This window comes from Gobius niger (assembly GCF_951799975.1).
Source record: "Gobius niger genome assembly, chromosome: 6".
Classification (NCBI taxonomy): domain Eukaryota; kingdom Metazoa; phylum Chordata; class Actinopteri; order Gobiiformes; family Gobiidae; genus Gobius; species Gobius niger.
Genome location: NC_136857.1, coordinates 9,335,761 through 9,357,148, shown reverse-complemented (window position 1 = coordinate 9,357,148; position 21,388 = coordinate 9,335,761). Strand labels below are relative to the sequence as shown.

General features: G+C 39.9%; 2 protein-coding genes across 3 annotated transcripts in view; one reads left to right on the top strand and one right to left on the bottom strand.

Moving 5' to 3' along the window:
• gpr153 (G protein-coupled receptor 153) overlaps positions 1 to 6,809 on the top strand; it is a 34,345-nt gene extending 27,536 nt beyond the window's left edge. The window contains exons 4-7 of one of the 2 annotated variants that reach the window (XM_079558476.1): positions 1,031 to 1,220; positions 2,818 to 2,847; positions 4,559 to 4,578; positions 5,264 to 6,809. In XM_079558476.1, the coding sequence (XP_079414602.1) occupies positions 1,031 to 1,220; positions 2,818 to 2,847; positions 4,559 to 4,578; positions 5,264 to 6,043 (1,020 nt within the window). In that variant the 3' untranslated portion in view covers positions 6,044 to 6,809. Of the gene's footprint in view, positions 1 to 1,030; positions 1,221 to 2,817; positions 2,848 to 3,240; positions 3,426 to 4,558; positions 4,579 to 5,263 lie in introns of both variants that reach the window. The other variant, XM_079558475.1, reaches the window with a different exon arrangement.
• Positions 6,810 to 9,319: 2,510 nt separating this feature from the next.
• Positions 9,320 to 21,388, bottom strand: part of fgd (faciogenital dysplasia) — a 66,838-nt gene continuing 54,769 nt past the window's right edge. Inside the window, exons 5-19 of the mRNA XM_079558469.1 lie at positions 18,888 to 18,977; positions 16,548 to 16,684; positions 15,807 to 15,963; positions 15,573 to 15,711; positions 14,971 to 15,029; positions 13,497 to 13,643; positions 13,331 to 13,423; positions 12,895 to 12,974; positions 12,651 to 12,681; positions 12,324 to 12,428; positions 11,888 to 11,935; positions 11,571 to 11,672; positions 11,369 to 11,497; positions 10,723 to 10,863; positions 9,320 to 10,408 (exon numbers count right to left, since the gene is read on the bottom strand). Coding sequence (XP_079414595.1) covers positions 10,160 to 10,408; positions 10,723 to 10,863; positions 11,369 to 11,497; positions 11,571 to 11,672; positions 11,888 to 11,935; positions 12,324 to 12,428; positions 12,651 to 12,681; positions 12,895 to 12,974; positions 13,331 to 13,423; positions 13,497 to 13,643; positions 14,971 to 15,029; positions 15,573 to 15,711; positions 15,807 to 15,963; positions 16,548 to 16,684; positions 18,888 to 18,977 — 1,707 coding nt within the window. The 3' untranslated portion in view covers positions 9,320 to 10,159. The remainder of the gene's footprint in view (positions 10,409 to 10,722; positions 10,864 to 11,368; positions 11,498 to 11,570; positions 11,673 to 11,887; positions 11,936 to 12,323; positions 12,429 to 12,650; positions 12,682 to 12,894; positions 12,975 to 13,330; positions 13,424 to 13,496; positions 13,644 to 14,970; positions 15,030 to 15,572; positions 15,712 to 15,806; positions 15,964 to 16,547; positions 16,685 to 18,887; positions 18,978 to 21,388) is intronic.

Genomic DNA, 21,388 nt, shown 5'->3' with positions numbered 1-21,388 from the left:
TGGCTCTGCCTCATGTGAACAGGAGAGAATCAGGACGAACTCAGAACGGCCACATCACGGCCCAGTCTGAACACTGATCGGGTAAACTCACAATCTTATTATATAATGTTGTGAAGCTTCTCATGTTTCTATTTAGTCAAAAACGGCCTGTAAATACTTTGTGATGATTTACTTTTACTTTAGAAAGCTTGTCTTAAAAGACATATTCATCCCAGGAAGTAAAAAGAGATAAGCTGTGCACCTGTGCACTCAATGCCAACATGAAAACATCTGCTAAGAACAAAGTGAACAAAGTGCTGCAGTATACGCAATGGCGTATACTGCAGTTTCATAGGTTTTGTTGACACCACTTCGTTTTCATATAAAAGCAGATCGAGAACGGACGTGACAGCTTATGTTCTTCCTGCATTTTCCTGGAGACTATTGCCATGAAACTACGCCTAAATGTGAATGTCAGTCTTATATTGTGATGCAGTGACTCAGCTCTGATGAACTCACGAGTCGTCAGACTTGGGAGAACTGCCGAGATCGCATCCATAAACCAAGAGTTATTTTATAGACACATACTATTTATTATATAATTTTACAACAAAAAAACAAGGCTAAGATGTATAGCATTTGTAAAAGCCTGAATTATCATAACCCCTTTTAGCCAAAGTAAGGTAGAGATCTAAATGATGTGTCTTCTTTATGTTTGTAGTTCATAACAGTTTTAACTTTTGTATTTCTGCCTAACAGCCTGGAGCGTTCTTTATGACCTTATGTAATGAGCCATTTAAATGCATGAGGCATGCGCACAACATGAATAAGTGTAAGAAATAGGAAATCTTTGTGGGCATAATATAACAAACAAAACACACTGCACAAATCTGCAGGTGTACAGTAATTTGTTTGCGCTCATATCATCAAAAGAGAAACACTTCGGTGTGATGAGCTAATTTTAGATCATGTACTGTCGGCCTATCAGTTTTGCGAGGAGTTTGTGAATTGTCAAGCCTGCTCTACTGAAATGTCATTTCTATGCTTGCAGGTGGTGAGCTTCACTAGCCTTAAATTTGACCGCTCCTATAACTGGATGGTGCTGTGCGTGCTGTGGTGCTCCATCGCTCAGTCCATCCTGCTGCCCATGTTTCTTTGGGCCTGCGACCGTTACCGTGCCGACCTGCGCATGGTGTGGGACAAGTGTGTGGCCATTATGTCTAATGACGACGTGGATGAAGGTAAGTCAGTGTCCCAGGACTCCTTCACCTGTCCCGCCCGCTTCTCCCCCCTCTCCGTTCCTCCTGGTGTGATGGTGGTCCCATTTTTAAAGACAGTCGAACTTGTGCTTAGAATTAGGATCAATGAAAGAAATTATGATTGCCTAAATTTGATGGATAAGCTTTCCAAATTACCTTCAAGTGTTGAACTACATAGTGGACTGTCTTTGACCATAGGAATTACAGTGACACGCATGATTTATGATCCAGGGCAGTGCGGTGCAGTGGCCTAGGGAGTCAATATAATGAGAAAATCGAGCCTAGCATTGCTATAGACCAAGGAAAAGGGGTCAGCACTCCATTTTACTTCACTTTGAATTATGTACACTTTTTACAGGTGGTACAGTGCAGTGTCACAGTCTGGTACGAGTTATTGCCTATAGCGAATAAGTTCTCATGAGCTAATAAAACAGTATCACTGTAAGTCCTGTTGGTCTCTGCATGTCCCAATGTGTTTTTTTATTTTTTGTTTTTGTATTGATTCCCTGATTAATATCTACATGGAATATTTTGTACTTTGTACTCTTACCTATTTTGTGCTCAAATTTAGCGGTCAAAAGTTATCATGTGACCTATCATGTGACCATCTGCAGCCAAGCTTAAAAAGCTTTGTGTTTGTTTGTGTCGTGCTCTTTTAAACTGCTTTTGCTCATGGTGCTTCGAGACTGATGTCTCCAAAATGAAAAGATAATGCTCAGAGCTGTTTTTGTTCTACTTCATTGCACTTAAACTGGGCAATCTCCATCCTGAAAGCCCAGGACAAAGACAATATCGCAAATGCGTTCCCATTTATGTGTTGGGAACAGTTGCACTGAAGCTGAAAAGCACTTCCATGTCATTGTGATGGTCATATTTCCCTCGAGTCACAAAATGATGCTGCACTGCTCACCTAGTTTTGGTTTTGCACACGGTTTTCAGATTTTACGCTTTGTTTTGTTTTTTTATCTATATTTTTTTCAACCTTTTTTTATTTATTTTTTATTTTTGAGCACCTTAGAGTTTGTCTGTTTCATAAAGAATCTAGAATAGGATTTGATGTTTAAAAATACATATTATAAGACAGACTATAGTGGGACGAAGGTTTATCCAAATGATGCAGATTTGGTCATTAAATTATTACTACAAGCCCCTCAAAACATCTGCTTTTGTGTTCGACAAAGTAGCAGTTAATTACACCAGTAAAGAGCTCTTGCATTTGGGTGAAAATGTTGTCTTTTTTTCAGATGAAAATCTATATCATCTCAAATGTGAAGAGAAACTATTTGAGAAAAAGTGTTCGGGAGCTGTTGGAAATGTACTAAATTCTGGTTTCATAATTAGGTCACATGATAATTATACAGAAGCCGTTGGCTCTTTGAATTTCCAAGCCTTTAAATATATGTAAATGTAATGCTGCTTCATCTATTTGGCGTTACCCCTTCTTCCTGTTCTACCCTCAAACCTTTGATCCCTCCCCACATCCTGCTTTATACTAGTTCTGTTGTCCAGCACAAAGCTCAGCCCACGCCCACACTCCACTCTGTGATAATTAACTCTGCCAGTTTGTGCTTTTTTGCAGAGGACATGCCTTGTATAGCTCAACTCAGCTGTATGTATAAAAGTGGTTTCCTCTTTCAAAGCTACTGACATGCATGCAGGCTGAGGCTGCTATTGCTAACAACTATTGCCATTCATCATTCTTGCTCAAATTCAAATTTTCATCAGTTTCAACCATTTTCAATTGGTCTTTGATGGACATGAATGCAGTGATGATAAATATATTTTTTATTTTGTATTTCATTGACAGTCTGGCTCAAACACAAACAACAGTCTTAAAATAGAGTTTAGCCCCGACATCCAACTGCCAGGAAAATGATCTAAATTTGAGGCTCGTTGAGAAGTCACTAAACCAATTGACTTGTCTCTCTTATCTATTCGTCTGTTTGTTTGTCTGTTTGTGAGTCTCTCTAATCCTGACCCAGTGCTTTTCTGCACTTTGCAGAAAACAGCCAAGACGGAGGAATTCATGCCGACTTAATATATGACAGACCATATGACTATAGCGCGGCGCCTGAAATGATGGCGGTAGACCGTAATGCCAAGTATGAGTTCTCAACCTTAGAAAGGGGGTTGCCCCAAGGGTATCCAGTGAGGGAACAACAGGAAGATAAAATGCAGTATTTGCAGGTATATTTTTATTAATTTTCTTATTTTTTTGTCTTGTCTTTTTTTTTTATTGACTTTGATTGCTGATATGCATGAAACATTGGATCAGCAGTTAAATACTGAGATATTCTGTGATGTTACATTCCTCAAAAAATGCATATTAATTTTATTCTGGAACGAATCAAACCAAAATAATCCGGATGACTAATGTTTGGTAAATATGACCATCTGCAGTTTCATCACATGCTCAATGCGCTTTTGCTAAGGATCAGAAATAAAATGCTTTTTAAAAAGAACAACTTAGTGTACCCCTACAGTCTCTCAAACCTCTGCTCATGTTCAAGCCAAGAACAATATTTTCATTAGATCCATTGAATGGAACCATGCCAGAGAGACTTCAAGCTTCACTCCCCAGCCCAACATAAACACACTTCTGTTTCAGTGTAAACTATCGATATACTCAGTTTCAGAATCAGTCTTGAAAATAAGAGTCTCTGGTCTGGTAAGGCAGTCAGTACACATCATACTGATGCAGCACTTAACACTTCTATTCATAAATTACTTGTTATAGATCCAGTCTTGTCTAGTGCTGGACCATAACCACTTTCTACAGAAACCTTGAAACAGAGATGCATACAGTAGCTTTCACCACATCTGGTCGAACCATTCCCTCCATTGTTTCTGTGTGGATACAGTTAAGACCATGTTAGATGTTGTTTAGCCTTGTCTTGACGCACTGTATTTTTATAATTGTACAAAAACTGTGACAGGACAACTAGCTAAACTGTATTTCATGTCGTCTCTATGGAAGGGTTCACGCCCGTCACACCCTTGTTGTCATTGCAAACAGCGCCTCCATTTGGTAAGTGCACTACAGGCACTTCTCAAGTGGGCTTACTAAAGCCTCTTAAAGCTTTATTTGCTTGTCTTCCACCCTCTGTCTTCATCCTCAGCTCTGTCCTGCTTCTAAGTCCATCCATTGTAATGCTTGTGCTGCCCTCTGCTGTCCAGTTGTCAGTCTAACACACTAAATGCTACTGTATGGTCTGCTGTTATTTCTCCTGCATTTACTAAAAGCTGCCAGAGGGGGGCAGGCTGATGTCAGTCTTGTGGCTCTTGACCTGACCTTTACAAACCCTCTCTCTCCTGCCTAGTTGTCAGAGCAGAATGGAAAGTGAGTATTGAAACAAGGACTAACCTTGAGTTATGCTGATATCATTTAAGAGCCCAGTGAGATATCTGAGGGATCATTACATGACAGACTCAGGTGTGCTCCCAGTTTGTCCATAGCTGCATGCTGGTTGAAAATGTAGCTGCCACTTTAGTAACCCCAACAGAATTTGTGTTTGAATTATTATTTTTTAATGCTCAAATCCTGTGAAATGGGAGCAATAAGTTACTTACTGGTCCAAGTCTGATGAGTGAGGGACCATCCAAGGGTCTTGCTAATATGGTTGCTACATTAAACAGCTGAACGAAGCCAAATCCTTCCCCTGACTGACCATAACTTATCTTTCACAAATCCTTCAGATAACTTCCTCAAAACCTGCAGTCTATCTTTATTTAAAAGTACTATATGTTTGGACATTTTGGTTCTTCTCTAATGAAGTTCTATGAGTTAATCATGAACAATGCCTTCTGTAATATCTACAGCAAAGGATTCACCTATTTTAAAGATATAGGTATACTTAATAAATTATTTACTGGAATGACTAATTCTCCAAACAGAGAACAGATTTGTTCAGTGATACACTGTAGATATTACATGAGCTGTGCTTGTTTAAGACATAGATCATTTTAAATATGTCCTTATTAAGCTGTTAGGGAATGTTAAGTGTTTGGATCTGTGTCACCTCCAGGTGCCCCCTACAAGAAGATACTCCCACGACGAAACCGACATGTGGACCATCGACCGGATCCCCTCCTACCTGCAGCGCTGGGGCTCCACAGAGGACATGATAGTGAGTGCCCACTTCAGCTCCACCTTACCGCGCCACGAGAGGCGCAGGAACAGCCTGGTGACCTACCACGAGGAGAGCCACCACCCACATCGCAAGCGCAGACGGTCTGAGGACATGCACTCGCTCAGACACCTGCCCCGTGTTGTCCTTGGAGGCGAGTATTACGAGGACGAACTGCGCTGTTTTAGCCGTGATGAGGTTATCAACTTCATCGATGAAACGCCCATACCAAGCCCGAGGAAGAGCCCGCGGCGAGCATCTGCGATTTTATATATACCAAATGTTTATGATCACCCCACCCTCCTGCCTCACTTCCCCCTCACAGACTTCGAGCGTGAGCCACAAGCCCTGAGGCGGGACCACAAAAGGAACAGTAGTCGCGGGAGCTCTCCAGAAGGCTCACCCAAACCTTCAGGAAAGAAAACTTCTACTGGTGGTAGCTCTGGTAGAGGGGAGCAGGAGGGGAAGCTGTCCTCACCTGGGCACCACAGTCCAGGGAACTCTCCCGGCAGCCGGCCCAGGACAAGCCTCGGAGCACGAGCCGGTGCTGTGGCGGACGCTGGGGGTCAGAAGAACTTGAAGACAGCGGAGAGTAAAGGAAGCACAAACAGTTTTGTAAGCACACCCTCGGCGTCTTCATCAGGGTACATCACCTTTCAGTCAGACTCCGCTTCCTAGGGCAATGCCCTGTACGTTGACAGAGGAATTATTGTTCCACCTCTGGTACACTGGTATTTGAGAACAACTGAGGCAACTGAGTTTTTAATTGATCTCCTTTGAATCCTGCCAATGAAAACATGCACCGCTTTGTGACTATGAACATTTTGGAGTTTCAAAGGCCTAATTGTTTTTCTATTTAGGCCAAAGTTGGGGAGCCTGTGCTAACTCTCTGGTCACAAAATTTCCACATGGGACACATTTAATCCACCACTAACACAACTATATGTTTTAAATAGCGTGAACATCCCCAGTCAGTTCCCACTCCTTGTTTTGCTGTTTTGATGTTGATTCCTCTGAAATGCTTAAATGCAACTTGATTACAGGGAGCTGGTCGTTCGAGTGTTGTTTTTTGCACTTTTTTTCATATTTTGCCTTTTAATGGATGCTCTTTCTGGTGAATATACTTTTTCAAATGCCCAAGGAAGTGGAAGTGTTACCATTTGACCCTTAATTGTTTTTGAACAGTGTAATTTGTTGTAATTTTCTGAGTATATTTTGGTCACTTTTTGGAATGCTTCTAGTTTGACATTTTAGTGTTGGAAATGAAAGGGGAGTGAGTAGTGACGAGCCCTAAACTCTGACGTAAAGTTGGTTTTTCAATCGACGTGTGAATAATGGTATATAAACAGTATGACGGCTGTTGATTTGATTATTTCGATGTTCATTTGTTCTGTTGGGCCGTGTCTGGTTATAACGATACTTGTGTTACCTTTGCTCACAAAGATGTTTAATTTTTACACATTAAATCGATATAAAACGGTCTTGGCCATGGCTTCTCTGATTAAGCTGGTGGGAGCAAGTGCATTTCTCCACTGTGAGATCAATAAACACTTATCTTAGGTAATCGCACGACAGCAGCATTTTAGGGCAACAGGAAATTAGCATAATATCCGTCGGTACTTTATAGATAATTCATATGCAACAATACCACACCTTCTTTTTATGTCTATCCACCTTGTTTGGACCTTTGTTTTCAGAAGCTTTGGAGACTCCAATAGATTAGTAAATTTAGAGTATGAAGAGATACTTCAGGGAATGGACTATGACAGGATCAAAACACAGAGGCAGGTAGTACTGGGTTACATTTACCACAGTACTTGAGCCACTTGAGTAGCTAAAGTAGTTTTATCATTCAGTACTTTTCACTTACTAGTAATATTGTTATGAAGTATCCTTACTCTTGATTTTTTTTTAAAAGTTACTTGCGCCACTGTGAGTACATTTTAAAGTTACAAAAGCTTAAAGTGACACATAAAATATATGTAGTTTGTGTTTCGTGCTCCTGTTTCTTCAGTTGTGCTCAAAAGTTTATATACCCTGCAGAATTTTTTAAAACCATTTTTCAAAGAATATGAAAGATGACACAATTATTATTTTTTTCTCATGGTTAGTGGTCATGTGAAGCCATTTGTGGGGAAAAAGCTGAGTTTGCTCTTTGTAAATCATAATGAAAATATAAAAGTAACAAAATTACCCTGATCCAAAGTTTATATACCCCCGTTCTGTGTATTTTCCCCTTTAGCATCAATGACAGCTTGGAGTCTTTTGTGGAAGTTGTGGAGAAAGTTCTGTAAATAATCTTATGGTAAAGTGGCCCATTCCTCTTGATCATAAACTTTTGATCAGTGTCATTTTTGGTACTTTCTTTTTTCATTATGATTTAGAAAGCGCAAACTCAAACTTGTTGTGTTATCTTTCATATTCTTAGAAAAATAGTAAAACAAAATTATGCCAGGGTATGTCAACTTTTGAGCACAACTGTATATTTCATACATTTTTATGGTATTTTCACATGTTTTGTTTCTCATAATTTATCAGACTCAGTTTCTCAGTAGTCAAATAACATTTTCTCCAAGTACTTTTTTACTCTATTTTATTTATTTGGTTCGCCACTTTTTACTTGTACTTGAGTAAAATTATATCAAAGTAATGTTATTCTTACTTGAATCAAAATTGTGGCTGCTCTACCCACCTCTAAACCTAATCTAAACAAGGATTTAACTACAGCTCAAGCACAAAGAAGGTTATTAATATTAATAAATATACTCAAAGTTAAACTTGAACTGAACAGGACTCCTGAATTCCTGTTTAATTACCAAAAGTAGTGCATAATAAGAATAATGGACTAGCATTATAGAGTGTTTTCCCGGACGTTTGATGTGGATTTACAATTACACGCATTATTTGTTCACTCCCCATACTTATTGGTATAATAAGGTGCACAGCTCCAGCCACCTCCACTCATGTTTTTACATCAGTAAGGTAAGTGAGGTGTCTTGCACAATGACAGGGTGCACCAGTCAGAGGTGAGATTTCAAACATGGACCCCACAACAACCCCATTAACCTACTTTGATTTAAAAAAAAAAAAAGACAAGTAAAGTTTTCTGGACAAACCACGTACAAGATCTGTTTATTGATGATATGCTTGACCGCAACTCCACAGCGCACAGTCCATTAAAACACTCAATGTTGACTCCTGCTCACTCACAGAACGACAAGAATGAATTCTGAAGCATAAAAAATGGAGAGTTTGCAAAAGTACAGTATATAAATATGAGTGAGTTTACATGCACTAATCCAACATAGACAATTTTTTTGCTACTCTGCTTGAAGGCTGGTGCTGACAGGAGCAGGGCGCAGGGGGGAAGGCAGAGAGGCGTTTCAAAGTACAGTACTTGGTTTCCGTTACATAATCAATAGGAAAAATGCATGCAAACTCGAAAGTGAAATATAATGGATTTGTTGCAGCAAGTGTATAATACTGAGAAACTGAACCCGCAGCCACAAGATCCCATTCTGGCCGTGCATTTATAAACTATTGGAGTCAGGTTTATCATTGTAAGTATATCTGACAGTGGGGTGTCAGGGGGTGGCCAGCCACAAATGTACATCATATCTGTTTATCTTAAGTTAAAACGGCTTTATTCTTTGCTTCACCGCACTATACTCTACATTTACTGTACAATACCTTCTGAACTGACACGCATTACCAGCAGCAGCACAATCTGAGCTTCCTGTGTACCGAACATCCAGGGAAATTTTTGATTTTGAAGAACCAGGTCCTCTGTTATGATGTCATAAGGAGGGCTTGGGAGGGCGTCCCATTGGAAATTTCAAAGGTTTTTCAAGCATTTTTTAAAGATTTAATCACTGATGTGTGATAGAGGTTCTACCTTGCCTAACCTGCCCTTTGAGAACATTCTAGCTGATCGTATTTAAAAACATTGGAGAGCTGTTTTCTCATTTATTGCAAAAGTATAAAAGATAGTGAAAGGTCAACTATGGGATTGGAGCTAAAACGCATCCCTTACCCTCTCGAAACACCAAACATATGAAGCAAACTTCTAGTTCCAGAAGTAAATTGTCTACACGTATTCCCATAGACATGGAAATTAATTTTGAAGGGGATAATGAATGAGAATATTATTTCCAAAACCAAAGCGGGTTTTGTGGTGGTCAATACCCTAAGTAATCTTTAAGCTCAAACAGATTACATCATGATAAGGTGATCAGGAACATTAAAATAAAAACAAAATATCCAGGTGTGTTAACTACACAACAGGCATCAGATTGTGCGTTCCCAGCAGAGGTGAAGAGGACAGACAGGCGTCACAGGGTTTTTACACTACCATTCAATACTTACATTAATAACAATAATAATAATAATAACAATATCATGGGAGTGGATCCCATGTCACTCTCGCACATTCACAACATTCACGCGACAAGTTAATGCTTCACAACACGATCATAGCATAATGTTCAACTTCATCTTAGAAAAAACATACAAGAAATTTCATCAGCTATATTACAAATAAAACATGTTCAAAGCTCTCCTTTGACAAAACACTGACAAATAAAATATCCTAACCACGCACAGTGGTGATGGTGGCTTTAAGTTCCTTTGTGTGATGAAGAAAGACAAACTTAGCGTGTGGTCATTAACATAAGACTGCAGTGGTTTAGGAGGGATGGAGTGGTCCGTTCAGGAGGAAAAAACATAAAAGTGCCAAGGTAAAGTGATTTCAAGTAATCTGTGCTTTAAACACAGGAGAAGGGGAGGGGGGAGCCATTACTGGCTCTTCCTGTGTTCCGTCAGGTTTGTGAGGGGTGTGTCCGGGGGGGTCTCTCCTCGTGCTGCTCGGGACAGGACCTCCGTCCACTTGGCCTGCAGCTCCGCGTCTGGGGCACTTAAGATCACAGTCTGTTGTGAGTGACTAAGACGAAGGCTGTGTTTTACTTCAGACTTTTCACCGGACGATGAAGACGCTGTGCTGACGTCAAACCCAGGAAGAGGGACCACTCGTGCTCCTTTAGACTCCTGCAGAAAACAGGAAACATTTCAGAATTACCGAGAAGTTTGAACCCCTTTTGTCACACAATTCTCTAAGAAATGGAAAATCAGAGTTTCATCGGAAATGTTTTTTATATTTCATAATAAATGTTCCTTGACAAACGTCAAAGCTACCGAGGAACTAACAAAGAAATGTGGCCGACATGTGTTCAGAAACGTGTCTGCCCACGGCAGATGTAAGACACAAGAACAAAGAAAACACAGGTGGCTGTACAGCTGGATGGTGGAGAGCGAGAGTCTGTTATTATTGTTACATGAATATTTCATAAAAACAGTCATACCAGTCCATTGCTCTGTAGGAACAGCACCAGTGGCTCAGCTTTGGTGACAGCGGCCCACACCTTTGACCAGCTCTTTCCTTTATCCTGAAGCTGCAGGTGGCCACACAGTATGCAGTTCTCCACTGTCAGCGATATCTGCCTCTGCAGACACCAGGAATGCAAAGATAATGGTGAGAATTTTAACCATGACAACAGTTTTTCAGTGTCTAATAAATCAGTGTGTGCCAATAATAAGTGCCAATAATAAATAAAGTGTGTAAGGATGTATGTAATAAGCACAAACAAAGAGAAGCTTTCTTCACCGAAATACATGCATAGTATTTGACAGAAATACAGTGTAGTATTTGGCACCACCATGTGGTTATCAGAGGAAAAGCCAGCAAGGGTCTATAATAACTTATCATTAATGTCATGTGTGCAGTGTTTAGTATTAGAATAAATCCGGAAAAAAAGCATGCTCTCTAATTAGGACAGGGGTCTGACAGATTACTGCAAGAGCTCTGATTATGCCATTCAAGATTTCATTAGTGTTAATAAAAAGTGTTCTCCATTAAATATGACTTATTAATACATATGTATGTACATGATATATATGTATTAATGTTAATACAAACTGTAAAACTGTGTTGACCAATGTGTGCATTACCTCAGGCACTTTGCGTTTCTGTTCTAAAGAGACGGACAGATTCTCCACACTGAGGCTGGCCTCGTAACACTCGGGACACACTCGGCTCGTCTTGTTGTCCAGACTCTTGGAACACTTGGCACAGATGGCCTGCAGAAGAACAGTTTACACTTACACTCTGAACATTTTCCTGATAATAAATCCAACTGACGCCTGCACTCACCGCTCCACACGACTTGCAGTGGTGTTTGCGTTTGGTAAAATTGAAGCTTTCATTGCAGCCTTTACACGTCTGCTTCTCCTTCTGACTCTTCTTTGAACTTTTCTAAAAGCAGTAAAGTGCAGGTATTGTTGTAGATTCTGAATATGAATCTCTATTTTATTATTTCTACATACTATATATAAGTTGTATAGTGTTATAGCTCTGAACAATAATTGGCTTAACTGGTTTTACACAGCAAAGGCCTTTTTTTGTATTTCAAAAAACAAAACAAACAAAAAAAAACAATTGAAAGTATAAAACGAAAAAGCACAACTCACTCTTTCATGCACGCCTCCCTCCGAGTCCATCGATGTGTTCCATGGGCCCTGTAAGAGCATAAGATGTTTAGTCCTGCACTTACAACTATCCACCACCAGATGTCACCCTAAATTAACTGACTCCGCAAGTGTCTAGTTACTTTGGCACGAGTCCAGCCTTGGCGGGCCTAAAGTGGGTCAGATGTGATCTATAAGAGTTTTGTATACACTTAAAGCTTTCCCTATTAGGTCATAAAACGTTGTGGAGAAGAGACTCCAGACAGTGTGTGTGTTACTGTAAGCGGAGGGAAGGCATGACCGTCTTTACACTTGAGCTATAGGTGCGAACACAAAGGGCTATTCTACAATGGCAACACTGATGATGAATGAAACAGGGTTGGGCACTAATTGACTCATCAAAATGAAATCTCCGACAGTGAACGAGGAAGTGACTGACCGGTGAGTCAGGCATGTGGTCGTCCTCTCTGGAGAAGGAGCTGTTGAAGGCTTTGTTGAACGTTTCACTATTTTGTTTGTGCCTTTCGATGGTGGCCCGGATCACCTAAACAGCACAAGAGGAACGAAAGGGTTTAATTATAGCACAGGAAGCAGCCACGCTAGTGTGCGTGACCAATACAAGTAGTTCAGGACACTATATTGTTGTTGTGTTGATAAATCTCAAAGTGCAGTTGACTTTAATGCAGTGGAAGATAGACAGAAGCTTTGGCAAATAAGTTATCATGAATATAAAACAGTGCAGTGTGAATTTCTGTGAGGAACTTGCCTGGATCCAGTCTTCCTTCTCCTCAGCCGTCCTGTGAAGCAAGTAAGTAAGTAAGTAAGTAAGTGCTTTATTTGTCATTATACAATTGTACAACAAAATTCCGTAGATCAGATATAGGGTTAGTCAAGAAAAACAATCTATTATAAACTAGATATCTGTCAAAAACTATTAACAGATTAAATTAGATTAAGTATAACAGTCTTGCTCTTGACACATGTGCCAGTGTTAGTCCAGATGTGCGTACCTGGCCTGAAGCTCCAGTGAGCGCTGTTTGCCGATGATGGCGAAAGTGTGTGGAAGATTCTGCTTCACATTTTCCTGCACCTGAGTTACACAAAGAGGAACAGGACGAGTTTGAAATGGGAACAACTTATACTTCTATTATCAGAATAGGCAGATCAGACCGGTTTTGCACACGCATAGTTAACCCAATCATAGCACCTAGTTTTCTCTTTTGTGTGTGTTCTTCTTTTTTATCTTTTAGAACTTTTACCACAAACTCTTCAAACTTGTCTTCATAAATGTGCCACTTCTCTGGTGTAACACTATTATGAATACTTATCACCAGCCAAAAAAATAACGAAAAAAATCTGAAAACCAGTCATATGCGCCATAAATTTGGACATGATGTTAGCTGATGTGCATATAACACTTTTATACAGGACCAAGTTGAGGCTTACCTCCATTCCCGCGATGTCTATCCTCTCCCCAACACTGAACTTCTGCCCCATGAGCCGCAGTTTGGGCACGCAGTATAGCACCATGTTGTTGAACTGGGGAGAAATCCACACAGTCAGTAATGCTACAATAATAGCAATGTATGAATGCATCTGATATTTGAGTCACCAAGTAGAGGTATCGATCTTGTGCTGTTCCATTTTTAGCTGACATCTTCTTGATATGTCCCTCTTTGATGAGCTCATTGGCCGGGTTCACGATGTCCTCCTCTCCTCCCAGGCGCTCGTACACCTCCAGCAGTTTGTGCATCTTTTCCTGCAAATGTCCAGAACAAAGTCAGTAAAACATACGTTACTATCATCATTCGTTTTCAGACTGAATCAGGTGAAATGTGAGGACTTTTGTCATAGACTTAAAGGTGCATTATGTAACTTTTTATGCGAAGATTAAGTTGATATTAGTGCGTATTTGACCTAGTGGCTGTATGAGTGGTCAGCAGTGCGCCTTTACTTTCCATCACAGTGGTCTTTACATGGATCAATTGTTTTGCAGGTTTTCTGGTGAGAGGGTCCGTCAGCAGTGAAAACCTTCCAAACAGTTGATCCTGGAGAGTTGTAGGGACCGCCGTGACAGAAAGTAAAGGCACCATGCTGACCACACATACAGCCGCTGGGTCAATACAAAGTCAAATACGCACAAATATCAACTTTTTCCTTACATTGCATAATGCACCTTTAAGGGCTCCAAACAAGATAATATATCTCTTAACACGTCCACAGGCATGTTCCTTCTTCTCAATATTGAATATGTTGAATTCCTTTACTAGTTAAATAGCTTTGTAAAGCATGTGCATTTAAAACAATTAGTTAACGTTGTGAAACCTGAGACAGGAAACGGCAGTTTCCTCTGAATTTCACCTTCTAAACATGTCACGTGTTGCTGACTGTCAACAGTTTATGAAACCCAAAGTATGTTACTGTTAGAACTATGCTTTAGAGTGAAAGGTGGCTCGCCAACACTTTTTACATTTCCCCAATTTGAACCCAAATTGTAGATAAGTTTCCGTTTGTTCTGCACATGTTGAACACAATCTGCAAACAAATGGTTCAATATAAAGTGTAAGGACAAAACTCAAGTCTTTTTTTTTTTTATATCATCTTGGTAAAAGTACTACTTTGATCCCCACTATCTCCCTTGTTAAATGGTTCTTGTTGGGATTTGTGAGGATTATGCAGAATAACACTGGATGTTTATTTTTAATTGTGCTTCCCAGCGCTGGTGTGAGAGGAGCCTTAACATTGGAGAGAGGGACGACAGCAGAGGGGGGAGAGCCCCATGACCCTTCAGGAGGAGGTCTGCTCTTGCTAGTCATCTAGTCTCACATTATTACTGCTACCATCACCAGCATAACTATAATTTATGTTTTAAAGTTTAATCGATTCCCTTTTTTTAATATGTAGTGTTTTCAAATTGTGTTTTTAATTTATTATCAGCATAATCTCCACATAATGCCAAATCGATAAATATGATATCTGTTAATATTAATATTAATATTAATATTAATATTAATATTAATATTATTAATAATAATAATAATAATAATAATAATAATAATAATAATAATAATAATAGTAGGGTTTACCATTTTCCTGATTGCTGCGTTGGAGTGATTGGCTGCAGTGGAGATGAGCTCTAGCGCTTCTGAAACACAAAAATATAAGTCCATCACAAACTGCCCTTATGCTGCTAATGTTCACTTTGTCTGCCAGAGGAGCTCTCAGTAGCATTAAGAACAAAGGTACAGCTATCTGTCCTAGGTATAACAAGTCCGAGCTGCAGAGAAACATAATGAGGCTGAAAACAGAGAAAGTGCTCGATTGCTTTTCCTAAACACCAAAAATGCAAAAGACATAATTTGGAAATAGATTTTGGTAGACTATAGAGACTCTTTAGAGCATATTTGATCAAATTGCTGATTCCATATATATGTTCTCCTGCCCATTGACCATTTGCCAATATTCTTCTAGAAAATACTTAAATAAACGTTCTGACTATAAGCAAGTGGGTACAACCCGCATAGATGAGAATTCTTGCTTGAATAATACACCATATTCTAGGAGCTCTTTGTGTGTGTCCAAGGACACACTTCATCGGTTGATAAAACCGAGACAAAGGCCACACAGATAAATCCAGTGGTCTACATTAGTCACATTCACTTCTACAGAATGAAGCACTAAATCTTACTCTCTGCATCTTTGCGGTCCAGTGCGTCCTCGGGCAGTTTCTTCAGATAATCTTTGAGCAGCAGCTCATATCGAGGAATCCTCTGCACCGGCTCCAACATGTGGTGCTGCAGCGTCAGGTTTCCACACACCTCTTGTTTCTTCAGGACACAACACAAAACACCATTCAGTATTTAATGAAATTGTCAACAAAAAAACATAGAAATACCTGATGGTTCATAAAAGCTAATCTGACCTGGATATTTTGCACCACGCTCTTGAACTGAGACGAGCGCTGAGTCCAGGTGTTGACCAGGTCCATGGCCCGGTCAAAGTTCTTCACATATTCACCGTACATCTTCATGAACGGAGCCAGTTTCTGCAGAATGTCTCCAATGCGGGGGTTGGAGTCCCTGAAGAACAGACAGCAAATGTATTGTTACACACAACATCCAGACATAACATCATGACCGCTGGACCACAGAGCTATACAAGAATAAATATATCATAATAATGGATCGTTTTTACATAGCACTTTTCTGGACACTCAAATGCGCTCCGTACTCAGTGGTGTTAAGCTACTATTGAAGCCACAGCTGAACAGGGTCGACTGACGAAGGTGAGGCTGTCAATCTGTGCCATAAGCCTCTTTCACTCACACACTACATTCATACATAGGACAGATAGGTAAAGTGTCTTGCCCGAGGACACAGTCCCTCCTGGGGGAACAATTCGTATGTGAAGCTTAAATACAGTAATGTGCATTGAAACAGCGACCAGGTGATTTAATTAACTCTGGAGAAGTCATTGTCCATCACGAGCTAACACCACACTCTGAACACCCATTTCCTGCTTACACAGCTAAAAAAAATGCCACCCTGCCTTCATTTTTTTTTACAGTCAAATCCCCAATCTGAGCCCATTCCGCTCCTGACGGTGAGTTCTGCCCTTTGCTGCCTCACAGCTGTCCTAGTCTAATGGTCCCGGTGACCATTACCATTCTCCGGTGATGCGGGTCTTGAGCTCGGGGAGGAGGAACTGGTCGTGGAAGCAGTAGATGGAGGAGATGTTGGAGAAGATGCCAGTAATGACGTCCTGAGGGATTCCAGCTTCTGTGAGCTTAGTGCAAAATACCTGCGGGCAACAACAGCGGGAAAAAATCAGACCGGAGATCCGCAAGTCAGAGATACCTGCATAACTATTAAAAGAGTACGCACACCAATTTTACACAGAATACTAGATTACTGCGACATGCATATATACAGTAATCGTTATTCCATGACAAAAAATAAACCTAGATGGACAAAATCCACAATACAATATACAGCCATTTCAATTCCATAAATCTACATTTCAGTTAATAGTTAACGGTATTGTGACCAATATAAAAACTGCTGAGATCATGAAAACTTTAAAGGTAGTAACAAACTACCTCACTCTGGTACCTAATACAAAGAGGTGGCATAGTAATACACTGGCGTAGTATTGTTTCCAGAGAAACTGGAGCATCAGAAAGCCTTTTGACAATAACAGGAAGTTTGACAGTGAGCGCAGTCTGCCCTCGAACAGAAAAAAACAAACTGCGTGCACTTGGGCGCCGCACCGGTGTACCACACAATCTGAACAAACAATCATGTCATTTAAATCATCCACTGTAACCTTTGGGAGAGATTACATACTACTTGTGTTTATTTTTTGCAGTTTAATTGTATGCACTTCACTTGGGTTAGGTCTCAAGTCAACATTTACTACACAAAACCTACTCGACCTTTCGCAGCTTGTGAAACTCGGAAAATTAGAATGTTGTGAAAAAGTTCATTTATTTCTGTAATTCAATTTAAAATGTGAAAGTAATATATAATATAGACTTGTTACATGCAAAGTGACATATGTCAAGCCTTTGTTTGTTATAATTTTGGTGATTATGACTTACAGTTTGTAAAAAACCCAAATTCAAAATCTCAGAAGAGAATATTTAATATAATAGAATATTAAGAATATTTAATATATTAGAATATTACATCAAATCAATAAAAAAAAAAGATTTTAAACAGCCCCTCCTAGAACCGCCACCTTAACGTGGCGGAGGGGTTTGAGCGCCCGAATGATCCTTGAGCGCTGTTGTCGAGGACTTCGTGCCCCTGTAGGGTCTCCCATGGCAAACAGGTCCTAGACGACGGGTCAGACAAAGAGCGGTTCAGAAGCTCCTTATGAGAGACCAACAGGCCCGGTTAGAATCGTGAGGCCGTCCTCCCGTGGACCCACCACCTGCAGGAGGAGCCATAAGGGCAGGTGCAATGTGATTTGGGCAGCTCCAACAGTTGCCCCCGCGACCCGGCAACGGGCAAGTGGAAGATAATGGATGGATGGATGGATGGATGGATGGATGGATGGATGGATGGATGGATGGATTTTAAACAGAGAAAGGTGGGCCCTCTGAAAACTATAATCATGCATATGTACTTGGTTTGGGCCCCTTTCACTTCAATTACAGCCTTAATGCGGCGTGGCATGAATGCTATCCTCTCCAGACTGCGGTCATCCTGAGATGTTTCTGAGATATTTTATTTGGGCTTTTTACAAGCTGTGAGTCATACTTATATCATTCAAATCAATTATATCAAATAAAGGCTTGATATATCTTACTTTGCATGATGATTTTGACTTACAGCTTGTACAAAACAGAAATTAAAAATCTCTGAAAATTAACGAGTCTATATCACATATTAGTTTCACATTTTAAGTTGTATTACAGAAATAAATGAGCTTTTTCACGATATTCTAATTTTCCGAGTTTCACCTGTACACTTCATCATCAAAACACAGAAGTAAATGTTTTAACATTTACACAAATACCAGTGCTTTGTTGCTTTTGCTACAGGCCTAAAATAAGGCCAGTCACTTCATATGTCCAATCTACGCACTGTAAACAATGACCTCACAAAATCCACCTCATCTGAACCACAACATGCACTTTATCTCTACACTAGCATTATTGTTCAACTCAAAACTAGAGCACACTGTGAGCATTATGATTATTTTAACACTTATCTTTTGAGACACACAATGCCCAGCGGTGACGAGGCTGTTTTTATGCCAAGTGTCTAAATATAAAACACTGTCCCTCATGTGATGTTGCTTATACTGCTCTGAATAATCCCATCAACAGACGAGGGCTTGTTGTCCAGTGGCACTTCTAATCCAGCTCAGCTCTGATCTCAATCACATAAACCACTGGCACACTCACGGGATTGAAATTCAGACCGGATGTGCTTGGATGAACTAGTGGCACAGTTACAGAACGTATAGGCCTAGACATATGACTGTCATGTCAAACCTGGTCGAGGAGGTTGAGTCTCTTGATGTAGGCCTCTTCAGTGTGGAGCAGCTCTTTGGCGATGTTCAGCAGCTTCTGAGCCTCTGAGCACTGGGAAGAGGAAGGCAGAAGGGGAGCTTTTTAATACAAAAGAAGTAGTTAAAGTAGTACTAAGTAACTCGTGCCCCTAGAGGCCATAAGTGCCACTGCAGTTGTTGTAGCATGTTGTGGTTTTTCACCATACAGTATACAGTCTATGTTTTTTACTCATTAATTGTCCGTGAGAGTAAATTCTACGTTGACAGAAAAGACAAAGGGAGAGAGGGATATTGTACATCTAATTATATAATGGAGATATTTTTTTTCACTCAAACTTGTCCGTAAATACTGTTTAAGTAGCGCTAGCCCACAGTTAGCTTTGCCCGTTAGCCTGTTAGCTTCTTTTAAGTGATTCCATTAGTGTGTATTGGTTGCTCAGGTCCCGTTGCAGTCAAGTTGCAATTATGGTTTTCTGGCCAGAGACACCAGGGGGAGATGAAACACCCAACAATCATCCCATTAACACTTGTATTACCCCCAGAGGGACTACAAAAAAGGATTTATTAAGGTAAACAAGCTACTTGGTACTGCTTTAAGTGAAAACAAAACAAATTCTAAAACATGTATAATTAACGACCTTTCTACCTCCCCACGATTACCATTTTGCAACCATGATGAAACTGTTTGTGGCCCATACATTTCAACATAACCAACCAGACACAGCTCGTCTGGCACAATTGCAAAAGTTTCATGTCATGTGATGTAACTGGTGGTAGCTCATCTTTTAAACAAACAAACAAATAAAAAAAAAACCTGAGAAGAAAAGAAAAAGAAAAAGTCTTGAAAATGTGTACATTGCCACTGCTGCCTCTTTCTAATCTTCAAATGCAGGTTTTCACAAAAAACTTCACAAATGATCATCAGAATACTGTCTTGCAGAATGTGAAGTGAAAGCCACATCCTCTGTGTCATTTGTGTTCACACAGTCAGCAGCAGTATCGAGACGTTAAAATACACAACCCTCATGGCCAAGCTCTGCTGATCTGGGATCAGGTAGTATTGGACACATATATCTCTGGACTGCAGAAGTGCAGAGGAAAACTGCAGGACAGAGGAGTAGAGTAGCATTACATGGGAGTACTGCTGTACTTCAGAAAAGGGTAGCTGTAGGGAGTAAACTCGAGAGGTGTACGTGTGTATCATTACTGTAACTCACAAAAAGCTTGTGATAAAGAAAGTGCTGATGGTTATGCAAAACCATAAAGAGTGTCATAGACAAGTGAACTTACTGTCACACAAACCACTTTCCAGCACAACAGTTACTAATGATTTGACAGAACTATCACTGCTATCAATTATTAAGATATTTAATAATAGAATTAAACACTTTTTATTCAGCAACAAGCTCAAATAGGTCAACTGAGAAGCCTTGATCTAGTCTTAAGTCTCTACATACCTATAACCTCTGTGTGTGAGATCTATCTAGCACTTAGATCTTGTTGGAGAGCATGAGCATTCCACAGACCACAGCCCTGTTAGAGCCCAAGTGTTGCTTACAATCAATATTGAAGCTGTAACTTTATCTACGGAGAGACTTGTCTTCCTGGCTGATGCCTCGCACACACAGTCCTGTTACTACTTTTAGATGCATCGTTTTTATGCAACATCTTAAATACACCTCAGTCAATTGTGCACGGCTGAGATGGCATATACAGTTACATGAGGACTGCTTTGAAACGGCTCACTCAGCCTGAGATAATAATAGGCACTGGGTTCGTTTTCCACGACATGAAAGGCCTCTGAGTGATCAAGCTTTTAAACTTGTGATGAAAATTCCTGGAAATTATGATGTAACCTGCAATAAACTAAAAGGACATTGGGCCAGTTTACTAAAAGCTCTGTGAAATTCCTATGATTCCAACAAAGAATTTCAAAAATCCCTACTAAAGGCACAAAGCTTACGGTCATACATAGCATTACATTTTTGTCCAGACTGATTTGCTGATGAAACTTATAATCAAATACATTGCATGTCAGAGCAGACTTTGAACTAAATGGCAGTTATTATTTCATGTGGATTTTAGATATTTACCCCTAAACCTTGATTGATTGATTGAAAACTTGTCCTGCACCACCAAAATAAACTCTTTAGAATTTTAGGATGTCACGTAAATGCAATTTTTTTTGCTGTACTCTCTGTTTAGCAGAAATCCACTCAAAAATAATGTTGTAAACATTGCTCTATTGAAGATTCAGATTGCCCTTTGTGCAAATGTGAAGATTATGCCTCTTCAAGCGAAAAATACGAAATCAGAAAATGAGATAACTGATATCTAGAGCATACACTACAGTCACTGTAATGGTTTAGAGTCTATACAGAATCCTACACATCAGGACTAATCAGGTCTAAACAAATCAAAAATAATTTCATTAGAATGACACTCATTTGGCCTCTGTTGCCAGGCAGCGACAATATTTGTGTG